General features: G+C 37.3%; 3 protein-coding genes across 3 annotated transcripts; all 3 read left to right on the forward strand.

The window, feature by feature from the left end:
* Positions 1–6,569: 6,569 nt before the first annotated feature.
* Positions 6,570–7,466, forward strand: LOC141832869 (uncharacterized). The gene has a single exon (XM_074720233.1). The coding sequence runs from the start codon at positions 6,570–6,572 to the stop codon at positions 7,464–7,466; it is 897 nt and encodes a 298-aa protein (XP_074576334.1).
* Positions 7,467–7,624: 158 nt separating this feature from the next.
* Positions 7,625–8,192, forward strand: LOC141833941 (uncharacterized). Its single transcript, XM_074721433.1, has one exon. It carries the CDS (start codon positions 7,625–7,627, stop codon positions 8,183–8,185), a length of 561 nt encoding a protein of 186 aa, XP_074577534.1. The 3' UTR covers positions 8,186–8,192.
* Positions 8,193–14,394: 6,202 nt separating this feature from the next.
* LOC141832771 (transcription repressor OFP1-like) lies at positions 14,395–15,268 on the forward strand. The gene has a single exon (XM_074720154.1). The coding sequence runs from the start codon at positions 14,395–14,397 to the stop codon at positions 15,241–15,243; it is 849 nt and encodes a 282-aa protein (XP_074576255.1). The 3' UTR covers positions 15,244–15,268.
* The last annotated feature ends 958 nt before the right edge of the window (positions 15,269–16,226 follow it).

Consider the following 16,226-nt stretch of genomic DNA (forward strand, 5'->3'; position numbering starts at 1 on the left):
GTATGCGTGGACGAGCTGACTTGAATGCCTGGCTGAGCTGACCTGTATATATGGCTGAGCCAACCTGAGTGCTTGCCCGAGCTGATCTGTATGTGTGGGCGAGCTGCCCTGAATGAGTGGCTGAGCTGTAAGAGTATGTGGTTAGGTGGTATGAGTCGGTTAAAGTGTGGCTTAACCATTTGACTGTCGAGATGAGAGAGGATATTTGATGCTTCGATGGATATGGAGATGGAGGATAGATATCCGATTCTCCAATAAATATAAAAATAAAATAAAAATTAAATATCCGATGAAAATAAAAATAAGGATGTTTATGAATATAATAAATAAGTATGAAATGGAGAAATATAATTCCATCCTTTATCATCCTAATCCAACCAACTAAAACGGCCGATTTCGCTTGTCCGGTTTCGTTTAGGTCTAGTTTCGAACCTCGTCGTAATCATCCCAACGACAAGGTTTAAGAAAAGTCAACCGTGACGCCGAACCGGTTCAAACCACCCAAAAATCCCGGTCCAGGCCGATGCTGATTTTCAAAACGGGTCACTCATTAAAATAACTCCCCAACAACTTGGCGAGACATCGCAGCCACCTTCGTTTGGATTTTACTGGAAAGCCCTCAATGGAGTGGAGTGGCGAGTCTCCCCGATCAAATCAAATCACACTACATTAAATTAGACGAAATGGTGTCCCAAGTTTAAGGCCGGCACGCTCAAAGGAAGCAAACGCGCAATCACGTGCTGGCGGAATCAATCTTTTAATCCACAAAAATATAAAATATAAAATAATAATAATTAAAACAAGGAGGTGGTGTTATTTTGTTAGCTTTATGTCACTGACATGGGATGTTGGGCACCCATTTTGAAAAGAATAATCGTGTAAATAGTGGACGAAGCACTATTGTAGGTCGTTGATCATTATTTGAAGTCGCAATTGCCTCGTGACATCATTTCAGAGATAACAAAAAATAAATAAACTTAAGTTATTTCCCATAAATAATGTCTTAATATACTTCCACTGGATGTGACTAGTTTTTATTGCTCATGCCTCAGCATTCATGTGCATCAAATTAAAATCACAACTTAATTGATCTTCTAGACTCCCCTCCATTGTCAATCATTTAGATGTGATTGGCATCTCAATTTTTTTTGTTTTTTTTGTTTTCCCTAAAGCCACGTAAACTTGTAAGGATGTGGAAGCTTTTCAATCACGAGCCCTGACTTGTTCATCGATCTTTTTGATTTTTTTAATATAGTTCAAGTATAACGTGCCCGACCAGAGGATGGAGGACTTTCTCCTTATTTATCCATTAAATAAATCTAAAAATGTGAATAGCCCGGTGGTCCAATTTTCTCAATGGTTTTTGATGAATTTTTTGTCGATCTTGATCTTGAGATCTTACTAGGGCATTGTCACTGCACCGTATTCAAGGGGACCTATATGTCCAATGAGACTAATTTTTGGCGCGGGAGACGCCACATCGAGAGGTCGCCTCATACGGCTGTGAGTGACGGCTCTATCGTCTCCGATTTTTTTCTTCATCTTTCTTTAAAATTTATTTTCTTTTTCTCTTTTCTTTTCCTTATCTTTCCTTTCACTTTGAATTCTTTTTCTTCACCGATCCATTTTTCAAAATGAAAATAGGGTAAGTTTTCACACTCTAATCTTCTTCCCTATTCAACTCATTTTGTAAGTCTCTTCGCCTTGTTGCAGTTTGAACACATGCATCGTTGAATTATTACACTGAATTATGAAATAATGTTAAATAAAACATTTTTTAAATATAGAGTGTATAATACCGAGTCATATAGATACATAATAATATTAACATATATTATATTAAATTAACAAATTTTTCCTCAAGGATTAAAATGGCCCTCATCAGAGACAAAGGCTTCCATTGACAAGGGTTCGACCAAGGCATCCGTGTGATTTTGGTCGGACAGAGATGTCCTTCAAACAACTCCTTATCTCGAGTGCAGACATCCATCGATAAAATTTCCTTAGCCTAGTTGACCAAGACGTCCAATTCCTTTGTCTACGTGATAGCTTCGATCGGACAAGTGTCCTTCGACAGAATTTCTTTTGTCTCGGATAAAGGCATTTAATCTCTATCAGGGATAGGAACGTCCATTGATATTTCTTACGTTCACCGACATCCTTTCTCCGTCAAGAGCCAAATCGTCACTTACTTTATCGACTTGAGAGTTTTCGTCTGCATCTTCATACCAAGTTTGATTGCATTTATTTCATTTTTATATGAATTATGTCTCTTCCTTCCAAGTCTACCTTGAGGGGCTCCACCTCAGTCGTCAACTATTCATGCACCAATTGTCTAATCAATTGGATTACACCCTCCCCTAGATTTGAAAAGGATGCTAGTAGCCCCCGGGACATAGGTGAGTTGGTTACGACGCAGCAGACTTGTAGAAGAGGGTAAGGGTTCGAATCCTGGCGAAGCCAGGCAATACCCTCCTGCGTCGTGACCAACTGCACTTTCTCGATTTACCTCCTCACAGATGGTCGTGTGGGGCCGCTAAGGTGGCGAATCCACCTTTTTTGCAGAAGAGTGTATTGTGAGTATCCTGGCGAAGCCAAGCAATATCCTCCTGCGTTGTGATCAACTGTAATTTCTCGATTTACCTCCTCACAGATGATCGTGAGACCGACCGTGTGGGGCCGCTAAGGTGGCGGATCCACCTTTTTTGCAGAAGAATGTATTGTGAGCTCCCGAGGCATAGCTGAGTTGATTATAATACAACAGATTTGTAGAAGAGAGTAAGAGTTCGAATCCTAGCGAAAGTCAGGCAATACCCTCTTGCGTCGTGACCAATTGCAGTTTTTTGATTTATCTCCTCACAGATGGTCGTGGGGCACACCGTGTGGGATCGCTAAGGTGGCAGATTCCACCTTTATTGCAGAAGAGTGTATTGTAATGTTTGCCCTCGGGGCATAACTGAGTTAGTTACGATGCAGTAGACTTGTAGAAAAGGACAAGGGTTCGAATCCTGACGAAGCCAATAAAAAAATCTTCCTACGTCGTGATTAACTACAGTTTCTCGATTTACCTCCTCACAGATGGTCATAAGGTCGATCATGTGAGGCTGCTAAATGTGAGGCTGCTATTGTAACAAATTTGATCTTTTTGCAAAAGAATGTATTTTGACGTCGATTTTGCAGGGCGCGAGAGACACATCTAAAGCCATTCAATTACGATGAATTAATTAAAATCACTTCCATCGAAGGTGATGAATGATTAGTGATGTTATAGATATTTGTTTATAATAATAATAATTAACACATGCATGCCAAATTTCTATTTCATAATCATTGGTATATCTATTAAGCAGTTATTAATGACCCATAATTTAACGACGACAATCATTCCTAAACTGCTTTCGAAGTTGTGTACAGAGGGTAAAATCTAGTGGAGCTTGGCTCGGACCGGATGAGCATATTCAATATCTAAACAAAAACAATTCCAAAGTATTAATAACGTATATCTTTAATTAAAACATGCACTACATAAAAATCAATAATAGTTTTTACAGCTATAAATTAATATTCTACACCAGAGAAATATTCTTGCTCTATCAGCTTGTTTCCTATATGGCAGACTGCTTTTATCATCTCTTGCAGTGTCGATGGCTGCCCATGCTCATTCTTTACGTCCGAATCTAATTAAATGCGACATGATATCATTAAAAAACTGCTGCTGTTCGGGAAAGAGGAGCCAAATGAATGATTGCTCATGACACCTATCGACCTTCCAACACTTGTTTAGTTGCTACTGCACGAATTAAGATTCAACTAATGTGATTTGATACGATTTCTTCCATAGTTCCATTATTTTGTGATAATGCACTCTAAATTAAAGAGAACTCGTCTATTGGAAATGGCACACTGACAAGTCATTTAAGTTTTCACTTTATTCAGACTCAATAATTCTCTTCTAGGGATTCATTTAGATCACATCAATGGCATCAGTTAAGTTCAATGAATGCACAGAAAAAAAATACAAAGAGGATCGTTTTAGTACAATGAATTGCAGAACCCTAAAAGCTTGGTTTTAAAATAATTTAGGCCGACGGATCAGTGCGATGATATGTTGAAAAACGCACAACAAATTCCGACACAAAATATGAAATAGTCTAATTAAAAGAAAAACATGAGAGAGAATAACACAGATTTTGTGATTTGATGATGTGTCTATATCATGACAGCAACAATAATAATTTTATCCACCGGAATAATCAATTAGGGTTACATTTTACAAGTAACTCTATATTTTTTTGCATCCTCTTCTTTTACAAAAGATGGAATCCGCCACCTTAGCGGCCCCACACGGTCGACCCCACGACTATCTGTGAGGAGGTAAATCGAGAAACTGCAGTTGGTCATGACGCAGGAGGGTATTGTCTGACTTCGCTAGGATTCGAACCCTTGCCCTCTTCTGCAAGTCTGCTGCGTCGTAACCAACTCAGCTATGCCCCGGGGGCTATATTTTTTGCATCCTCAACTCATAGCTTCGTAACAAAACATGATCTGATCGTGTAACATGGCACGACCATTTCTCTAGATCACAAACTTTCTAACAGTGACACGATCTGATCATACTTCCCATCACAATCATGTCAGAAGTTGTTACATGAGCCGCGTACTCCAATAATCTTCGCCTTGGCAAATATTCACCCCTTAGGAGAAAAATACACATCTACGAATTCCACTTAAGACACTGAGTTGGGATGTATCCCATCTAGTAGTAACAGAGAGAAATTAATCAAGTTCAAGTAATGCTTGAACTTCTCTACAATAACTTATTTTGTCAATATATCTATAATATTTTTAGAGGTGTAGACTTTTTCAAGTAATATTTTATCAAAAGAAATTAGTTCTCTGATCTTGTGAAATCTTATACCTTTATACTTCGAATCTCGCATGATATGCTTGATTTTTTTTTGTCAAATAGATGACACTTTAGTTATCACAATACAACTTGACTTTACCTTGTTGAACACTTGTTGAATACTTGTTGAACACTCAGCCTGTAAGTCATAACGTTTCTTTGGTGGCTTCTGCTATTGTTATGTACTTCGACTCAGTAGTGGAAAACATAATTCTAGGTTGTATCACGCAGGGGCGGATCCAGGCGAGGGCTGGAGGGGGCTGAAGCCCTCGCCAGTGCCGCCTCGTGGCTCAGCCGCGACCAGCATTTTCACCAACGCCGGCGAGGGCTGGAGGGGGCTGGAGAGGGATGGAGGGGGCTGGAGGGGGCTGGAGAGGGCTGGAGGTTTGGAGCAGCAGGGATAGGCGATCGGCGACTAGCGTTTTCACCAACGTCGCCTCGTGGCGCCGGTGGCGGCTGAGCACAGCGCCCCGTTGGAGTGCTCGTCGTCGTCTTCGTCAAGCGGAGCGCTCGCCCATGTTGCCTGTAGGCGATTAAAATACCGGGTAAGAATATTGGGTTATATGGTTTAATGGATACAACCCGTTAAGAAACCCTATAACGCCGAAACCTATTCCAGTATTCCTCATCCTCAACCGCGATCTTCGCCGACCTCTGTTTCCTTCCTCCTCATCTTTGCCCGCCGCCGCCGCCGCCTCTCTTTTGCTTTCCTCGCGCCGTCTTCCTCACCAGCCGCCGACCCGCCGCTCCTCCCTTCCTCGCGGTTCCTCCTCCGTCCAACGCCGGCGCCATCGAGCTTGATAAGGAGGAATTTAATTTAATACTGATTGATTCAGATTAGGTTGATTTCAATTAAAGTAATACCTAATCTTACTTTCATCTTAATTATTTCTTTATGTAGATTATAGAGAGGTTTTTTAAACCTAATTTGATATTTCTATTTGAGATCAAGTCCGAAGAGAGTACTTGACTAGGGGCCCTTGTCAACCAATTGAGCATGTGTATCCAAAAAGAACTTTTGGTAATCAAGAAAGAAGTTTCCAAGAAAGTTGGTATAAAATATATACATGGTTAGAATATAACATATCAAAAGATGCAGCATTTTGCTTATGGTGTTATCTTTTTAAACCAACAAATAAAGGAGGTCGATATAAAGAGGATGCCTTTATAAAAACAGGATTCATGAATTGGAAAAATGCATTAGAAAGATTTAATTTGCATATTGGTGTTGTGGATAGTTGTCATAATCATGCTAGAATACAGTTTGAATCTTTTCAAAATCAAAGACGTGGTATTTCAAATATATTACGAGCACATGGGCGAGATATGGAGGTTTCTTATCGTACCCGTTTAACAGCAATGTTAGATGTTACGCGATTTCTTTTGAAGCAGGGGCTATCTTTCCGTGGACATGATGAGTCAAGTAGTTCTTTAAATAGAGGAAACTTTCTTGAATTGCTTCAATGGTACAGTCAACGAAATGAAGAAGTTTCCAAGGTTATTAATCAAAATGCTCCTGGAAACAATCAAATGATTTCTCCAGCAATTCAAAAAGATCTTACACACGCTTGTGCCTCTGAGATCACAGTTCTAATTGAAGATATTGGAAATAATGTTTTCTCCTTAATGGTTGATAGTTCGAGACATTTCAGTGAAGGAGCAAATGGGAGTTGTTTTGAGATATGTGAACAAAAGAGGACAAGTGATTGAGCGATTCCTTGCAATTGTACATGTATCTGACACTAGTTCTCGTTCTTTGAAGGATGTTATTGATGCTTTATTTGTGAAACATGGATTATCATTATCCAGGTTAAGAGGTCAAGGATATGATGGAGCTTCAAATATGCGGGGTGAATTCAATGGGTTGAAATCTCTCATTTTGCAAGAAAATCCATATGCAAGATATATTCATTGTTTTTCTCACCAATTGCAATTAGTTATTGTTGCTATTGCCAAGAGTAATATCAATGTGAGTGATTTTTTTAACTATGTCTCTATGATTGTGAATACGACTGGAGCATCATGTAAAAGGAGAGATCAACTTAAGCAAATTGAACATGATAGAATTGTTGCAATGTTAGAGGGTGGAGAGATTAGTACTGGCAGTGGTGAAAATCAAGAAACTAATTTAGCAAGGCCAGGAGATACTCGTTGGGGATCTCACTATTTGACATTGGTTCGTCTATTATCTATGTGGCCTTCAGTGATACAAGTTATGGAGAATATTTGTGATGATTCTAGTTCTTTTGATAGTAGAGGGGTTGCCAAAAGTTTGATTCAGAAAATGGAGAATTATGAGTTTGTTTTCATATTGCACTTGATGAAGATGATATTGGGAATGACACATGAATTGTCACTTGTCTTGCAACAAAAAGATCAAAATATTGTCCAAGTCATAAGTTTGATTGAAAGTGTGAAAGATCAATTTCAAATATTTAGGGAAGGAGGATGGTCTACAATTATGGATAAAGTCAATACATTTTGTGAGTTGAATGAGATCTCAGTGTTGGATATGAATGATAATTGTTTGATTGGTGGTCGTAGCAGGCGCAGAAAGTAAATTATCACCAATTTGCATTATTATCGTGTGGAGATTTTCTATCAGGTATTATTTCTAAAAATTTTACATTATTATATTGGCTAATAAGATTTTCTTTACTGATTAATTATTATTGTTGCAAATTATAATGTTAGGTTGTTGATTCAGTTATACAAGAGATGAATACTCGCTTTTCCGAAGTTGGCACAGAATTGCTTAGGTGTATGACATGTCTTCATCCAAGAAATTCTTTTTCTGAATTCAATGTTCAGAAACTAGTTCGACTTTGTGATTTATATCCTGAGGATTTCTCAACTAATGATTGTATAGTTATTGAACAACAACTTCAGAATTTCATTCATAATATACAACGAGATTCAAATTTTTCTGAAATTAAAGATTTGGGAAGTCTTGCTCAGAAAATGGTTGAAACTCTAAAAAATCAAGCTTATCCATTGGTTTATCGTCTGATTGAGATGACATTAGTTCTACCAGTTGCGACTGCTTCCGTTGAAAGAGTATTTTCTGCAATGAAGACGATAAAGACTGATTTACGCAATAGAATGGGAGACGAGTGGATGAATGACAGTCTAGTCGTATACATCGAGAAGGATATCTTTTCAACAATTGAAAATGAGCAAATATTGCAACGTTTTCAAAAGATGAAAAGTCGCAGGATGCAATTGCCTCCTCTTTCTTATCCGAAGACCACAAGGTCCATAGACCACACCCAACACTAATATGCTGTCTTGGTATGTTCTTTTGCTATTCTGTATATGGTTGCTTTTGCTATTCTGTATATGATTGCTTTTGCTATAAGATGTAAATGGTGTATTATATTTACAGGTCCATTTTAGAGGATATCCAAGAGAAGTTTTGATACCTTGTGAAGGTGAAGAATATGTGAAATGAAGCTACATTAATTCACTAAAAGAGGTATGACTTTTAAGATTTTATATGTTGGCTACTTTGCTCCATATTTTCTTTTGCACTTCATATGGTTTTAAAAGTGGTTGTTTAGGTCACAATATGTAGCCGCTTAACCTATTCTGGAACGGAAATAAGGAATTGCACAACATATTGGGTATGTGGATTCCTTTTTAGTGGTTTGATTTGCTGTTATGATGTTTTTGACTTTGTAAGCTGTGTATGTGTTTTTTTATTATATTTCTGATATAAATTGATGGTTTATCAGCCCTATGTCTAAGGGTTTTGATGTGTATTTGGACAGGGACATTATGTATACCTCTTATACCCCCAATTTACTGGGGAGATTCTGTCCGTTTTGATATTAGGAGAGGATAAGAGATAGTTGGCTAAGTGATCTGCATTTTGAGTGATATGTAATTTTGGATTTTCGGATCAGGATCTTTTCCTCCTGCACATTTACTTTTTTAAAAAAATTATTGATTCCTCTATACTGTACATTGTAAAAAATTTTTATTAGCCCTCGCTAAAAATTATTTCTGGATCCGCCCCTGGTATCACGAACTTCCAACAAATGGATCCTCTTACAAGAGTACATATCTTGTGGTAGACTTTTTTGTCATTTAAATTAATTACATAGTCTGCATTTACATACCCCGTAATAGAACGATCACTTTGTTATCTGTTGAACATGATACCATAATCTATAGTATTTTTTAAGTGTCTAAAAATTCACTTGACTAGATCCCAATATTATCGATTAGGAATTGAAAAAAGCTTGCTCATTTGGGTGGGCTTGAACTTAATATGATATATTATATATTATTATAAAAATATAATAAATTAAAATATATAATAAAAAAATTACATTAGATTATACTATTCAACAGAATAACTATAAGAATGAAATGAAAAAAAATAGAAGTCTTTCCTTCTTTTTCGACGGTTTCGACTAGTTCCCACGATAAGAAAAAGGTAAAACAAAAATGGCTCTGGTTGAAGAGGAAAGAAAAATAACTAAGTTACTATTACAAAGAAAAAAATAAAGAGAAGAAAAGAGAAAGTCAATGCATTGAGACTTGGGCGTGAGGCAGTGTAAGCCAAGAGCTACATAGGTAGAAGATAATAAAAAGAAAAGGGAAGAGAAAATAATTTTTTAAAAATTCTTTAACTTATTTTAAATCGATTCATTTAATTCAATTAAACTTGATTCGATCATAATTTGATCAAAATAGACCAAATCAATTCGGTTTGGATCAACATATTCCTTATATTTGCACCTACTCGATGAGTTTTGTCTGGCCTCAATCTGATTTTAAATTAATACATTCACTTTGTGTTTGATGATTTGGTTAATTTTTTTATTTATTTTATAAAAAAAATTTAATACTTAATAAAATTTATATAGGTAATGATAATTTAGAAAATTGGGGTGGGCTATAGCCCAGGACTGGCCTAATGTGGCTCCGTCCCTGCTCACCACACTAACAACATGCGCCAAATCAGGTCTTATGCAAATCATAACATACATTAGATAACCTAGTGAACATATGGAACCTTTGACATGTCTTGAATCTCAACATCTATCTTTGGGCACTATGCAATGGACAATTCGAAATGATGCGCTAACGGTGTATTCATAGATTTTGTATTACCCATGTCAAACCTGTCTAGCATCTTCTCAACATAACTACACTGAGATAACTATAATCTCCCTTAAACTCTATCCCTATGAATTTCCATCCCAAGAATTTTCTTGACCGCACTCAAATTTTTCATGTCAAATTATTTACTCAATAAAATTGTCACTTTATCAACCTCACTCATACTTTTTCACAACAATCAACATATCTCCACATAAAGTAACAAGAAAATACATGCATCATCATCAAGATTTTTCACATAAATGCAGCAATCATATTCACATCTTTTATAGCTATTATGAATCATGTAGGAGTTAAAACTCTTTTACCATTGCCTTGAAAATTGCTTCAGCCTATAAAACAATTTTTTCAATTTATAGATTAATTAGTGCTCTTGGCTAAGCTGACTAAACCTCTCTAATCGTGTTATATAAATTTGTTCCTCTAAATCATCACGGTGAAAAGTTATTTTAATATCCATTTGCTCCAACTGTATATCATAATGTGCTACCAAAGCTAACATTACCCTAATGAAAGTATATCTGACCATAGGAGAGAAAAATTTCATCATAATCTCTCTTTTCTTTATGAGTAACCTTTTGTTACTAGATTAGCCTTGAAATTAATTTTCTTCCTGATTTTCTAATATGACTTATTTTCTCTTGTATATTCATTTACATCCTATAGATATCTTCCCCTTTAATTTGGAAATTCCACCAGATCCCATATGTGGTTATGTGTAGAGACTCTATCTCTTTTATCATAGCACTTATCCATTTATTTTTCTCTAAACTAAGTATTGCCTCTTGAAAAGTTATATAATCTTCACTACTAGTGATAAGTGCATAAAAAAAATCAAGTCTTCAAAACCATACCTAGTGGGTGGTTCGATGGTACATCTAGTCATGTCTATAACTATAGTTTGATGCTCCTTGTTCTTTGAGCTAGGACCATCAAGATCATCAATTTCTAGCTCCACCTGCACGATATCTTGATTGTTGTTGCGATTTTCTAATAATAATTTATTATCCCCTTGAGTGTGTTGTAACATGACTTTTTCATCACATATCATATCTCTATTGATCACCACTTTATTTGTCTTAAGATCTCAAATCTTGAAGCTTTTCACCCCTTTCTAATAGCTCAGAAAACATACTGTCTAGACTCTGCATCCAACTTCGATTCGTCATCACTATAAACATGTATGTAGGTTGGACATTCCTCAAATTATAGTAATCAATCGGACGACTACGTACCTATCCATACCTCCTCTGACACTTTGCCATCTAGCACTGCCCTCACTGATCTATTAATTAAGAAACATGTCATGTTCACTGTCTCTGCCCAGAAATTCTTTATAAGTCTTGCATTCAATCTGCTGAGACATCGAGCTTTCTCGATTATAGTTTTATTCATTATTTTATCTACACCATTTTGCTGTGATGTCTTGTGAATTGTAAATGTCTTTTGATCCTATGTCATTCACAAAATTTTTGAAACTTTGAATCTATATATTCAGTACTATTTTCTGATCTAAGCCATTTAACTTCTCTCTTAATCTGATTTTCTACTTCAGTTTTTCACATCTTGAATTTGGTAAAAGTTTCTTACTTGTGTCGCATTTAAGTACACCTAGACCTTTCATGAGTAATCATTAATAAAACTCATAAAATATATATGTTCTCTACGTGATACTACGTTGGCAGATCCTAAAGATTTGTATGAATATACTCAAGAATTCTCTCTATCTTGTGTGTGACTACCTTGAACCTTGAACTACACATTTTGTCTCAATAATACAATACTTGTAGAAATCAAATTTTCTTATTTTAATACCCTTTAATAAATTTCTTTTATGAAATTTCATCATCCCACACTCATCCATATGACCCAGTCGTATATGCCACAAGACTATGTTATCTTATTCATTTCTATAATGACAGCTCCACCTATAATTGTGCTACCTAGCAATTTTTAAATATATTTTTGTTAGTTTTTATCTTTTCATCATTGTAACACATCTATTCACTTTCATTACTCCACTTACAGATTTATAACTACAACCATTACAATCTAATGTGCCCAATGAAATCAAATTTTTTTCTCAAATTCCATACATGTTTAATATCGTATAACGTTCTAACTACACCATCAAACATTTTAATTCTGATATTTCATATTCTAACAATTTTATAGGATGTATCGTTACTCATCAGAACATAACTGAATTTATTGACATATATGTGTCAAACCAATCTTTGTCAAATGTCATGTGATAGGAATATAATAAATTCAAAATCTAATAATCTATTAACTGTTTTGAACCAGATAAGACAGAAAGTGTATCACCATTATCGCTATTTGAATTTTCTTCTTCTATTATATTTACAGATTTTGATAGACCATCTTTATTCTCGACATTCACTTTCTTTTTCTCTAAACATTCTTGTTTGATATGCCCCTTTATTCCGCACTTGTAACACATGATCTCCCTCTTCTTTCTCAATTTAGATTGGGTTATATTGTTACCCAACTCATATCGAGACTTGCTTCTTCCATGTTCCTAGTTACCTTTCACATGAGAGCTCTTCATCTTGAGAAATCTTATCACTAGCTTTCTTTCGTTAATGAAAATCCAACGGATCACTCATGACCTCGTCTAACTTGAGTCTTTCCTTTTCCCACATCATAGTTGTAATTAAATTCTCATACGTAGGAGATGATGATAGAGAATTCAGCAACATCGGTGTCTTATCTTCTTCTACAATCTTTACGTCAACTCATTTCAAATCACTTATAATCTGATTGAATATATTGATATGTTAACTCATATATATGTGTCTTCTGACATCTTAAACCCTAAATAACTTTTATTTAAGATAAAGCTTATTTGTCTAGGATTTGGACATATATCGACTTTTCAATATAATTTCTATCAAACTGTCACCGGTGATTCCCCATCCATAATATAATATATACATCACGTAATCAGTCAGGCAAAACCTAATAGTTGTCACAGACTTTGCTCGTAATCCTTCCCAATTTATCTTCTCCATCCCTTCTAATTTCTTTTTTTCATAATGCCTTTATCATGTCTTATTACACTAACATATCTTTAATCCTCCTTTGCCATGATCGTAAATTATCAATCCTAAATTATCAATTCCATCGAATTTATCAGATCAAATTTCGCAAATGAAATCCCATACATGATAACTCATGCTCTAATATCAATTGTTGAAAAATGTGCAATAAATTCCTATACAAAATATGAAATAATTGAAAAGAAAAGTGTGAGAGAGAATAACATTCAAATTTATATGGTTCGACAATATATATACTCCATAGAAGCAACGATAAAAATTTTCTCTACTAGAATAATCAATCAGGATTACTTGTTATTTATTATATAATCCTAGATGTATAAAAGTATTAAGAAGTAAGTATCCTATATTATTTGCATCCCTAACTCATAGCTCCCAGATGAAATACGGTCGTGTTCCATGGATCATGAACTTTTTATTAGTAGACACAGTCTGACAGGCCTCAACCGTATCGGAGGTTGTACACGAGCCACGTACTCCAAATAAAAATTTGAACTGGCTATGCAGATCGACAAATGTCCTGTGCTGGCAGACGACAAGATCAGGTTGGAAGACTCCTGATGATCAAAATGCCTGAATTAACTATTCGCCGACAACTTAAATAAAGCTAACAGAGCGACAATCTGGCGGTGACATATTGAAGTGGCAGACAAAAATAATAAGCAGCAGTACGTGCATGAGGAAGGACAGCAGAAGATCCAAGGAAAAGACACGTTGAATGATGTGGAGACCACGAGAATCTATCTACTAGGACAGAAAAGAAAGACTTATCGTTGCCATTTATCTCTATTCAACCACCAATCAAACTACCAGTGTTCATTTCGATGGATAAATTTTAAATCCACAGAAAAGTGGTCTCAAATCCCTCCACACTCCACAGCTTTTCTCGCTACCAGCCGATCGATCGACGGCACCGTGAAAACAACACGAGAGGACCCTGCATGGTTCATCCTGGTAACGCAACCATTTCGAGTAGCAGAAGCCTCTTGTCTCATCTGCGCAGTAAACAATCCGTTCCGTCCTTCCCTATCTTTAGCTCTTGTTGTTTAGCTGCAGGTGGTTGCTTGCCTTTATTCTCGTTCGCACGCATTCATTTATCTCTTCTAGGGACAAAGACGGACAGTGAGCCCCATACTCCACTGCGTACGTGCAGAAGCAGAAAAAGCTTCGCCTCCAAAGTCTATTTCCTTCGTCACCGATCGCCCCCTCCTCTTCTCCCTATTTATCTCCTCCTCCGACTCCAAAAAGATGTGTTCTTGAGCTGGAGGGGGATTAATGGGGAACTATAGATTTAGGCTCTCTGACATCATGCCCAATGCTTGGTTCTACAAGCTCAGGGATATGAGCCACAGAGCATATAAGATCAAGAATGCGCCGCCGCCGACGGCCGCGGCGGCGGTCAAGCTCCTTCCTGGCAGAGCCTCCTTTTACTACTCCAGAAGAGCCGAGGTGGATGGCGCGCGGTTCTCCTTCTCCCCTTCCAACGGCAAGGCCTTGGCCGACCGGTTCCCCGCCGAGGAGCCGCCGAGGAAGTCCAAGAGAGGGAACAGGAAGAAGCCCCCCGCTGCCCGGACGAAGCTGGTAGCCTCCGAATTAGCATCTCTCGAGACGCCGCGGAGAGGCTTGGACTTCGTTGACAGCGAGTCCGACCCGTGCTGTTGCAGAATCGCCTCCTCTGGCGCCGACATCACCGTCGACTCGGACGCCGGCGACTGCGTCAAGCTCAATCTCAGGCCGGTCGCCACGAAGCCGGTACTGGAAGACGACAAGTGTTTGTTTGGTTCGAACAAGAGGCGAGATCAGAGGCGCCCGTCGTTGCCGTCATCACCCGGCGGGCTCCGACAGTTTCGGCTGCGCGCCAACTCCCCGCGGCTGGCCCACCGGAGCGTGGCGTCCCGGAGACAAAGGAGGGCGCTGCCGGAGAGCGCCTTCGCAGTGGTGAAGGCGTCGTCGGACCCGCAGAAGGACTTCCGGAACTCCATGATGGAGATGATCGTGGAGCACAACATCCGCGCTTCCACAGACTTGGAGGAGCTCCTCGCTTGCTACTTGTCGCTCAACTCCGACGAGTACCACGATCTCATTGTCAAAGTGTTCAAGCAAATTTTGTTTGATCTCAATTAATCACGTACTAATCTCAGGACCATCATGGGAGAATTCTTGATAAAATCTGTTTCTGAAATCACTGGAATCAATTTTATTCAAAGAGCTTCTATTGAAAAAACAATTTGTATATAAGCAAGAAATTAAGGAGTATCACTATCACTTAAAGCAGGTGACAGCAAAATCTTTAATAAAATCCACTACCAAGAAAAGTTCTCTAGTTTACGCAGTGAATTTGCCAACACCATTTGATAAGTCTCACTGACATTGCTTATCACCACTGAACAGGGAACCTAAGAAGAAGGACAGCATCTGAAAGTGATGGCTGACCAAATCTACCAGAAATCTAACTAAATCTTCCAAGGAAAGGACTGCACGATGTAACTCTATACATGAATGGGTGTGCAAGCTTTGAGTCTGCAATTAAAGTTTCTTTTTTCCGTAACAATTCAGTGCAACTTCTGCACACTAATGTTTCATGAACCTTGCTGACAGAAGGTTTCAGTGAAATGTTCAACTGCACTTTTCCTGAAGCCTTTGAGACATCAAATGGTTACCCAATTAATCTGAGATATATAATCTGGAAAAATATAAAGAAGCACAGATTTGGAGTAACGTATAAGATTTGACATATCATATGAGAAGCACAGATTTCCAAAAGAAACATGCAAATAGTTTACTGGTTTTGGGATTTATGATACTTTTCTTCTATCCCACTCAGAGCTTTTGAACACTGCTGATACGTTTCTATTCCAGATTAATATTTGACACATTTCTCAAGTTACTTTATTTTTTTATTTTTCAATAAAAATCTCAAAACTGGTAAACTAACTATTTTTGTAAAAATGTTTCACTTTGTCCCATTGCCTATCTTAAACATCTTGGATTTGAAAATTTTAATTCTTATATTTTTTAGTTAATTTGATAACCAAAACTTTCATTAAAAAAATTAAATAACAATTTTTGTTTTGTTATAAAATCAAATAAGAAACTTTATGAATATT

Source organism: Curcuma longa, chromosome 8 (assembly GCF_044706935.1).
Source record: "Curcuma longa cultivar G26 ecotype Majalengka, Jawa Barat chromosome 8, ITB_CL_G26_1.1, whole genome shotgun sequence".
Lineage (NCBI taxonomy): Eukaryota > Viridiplantae > Streptophyta > Magnoliopsida > Zingiberales > Zingiberaceae > Curcuma > Curcuma longa.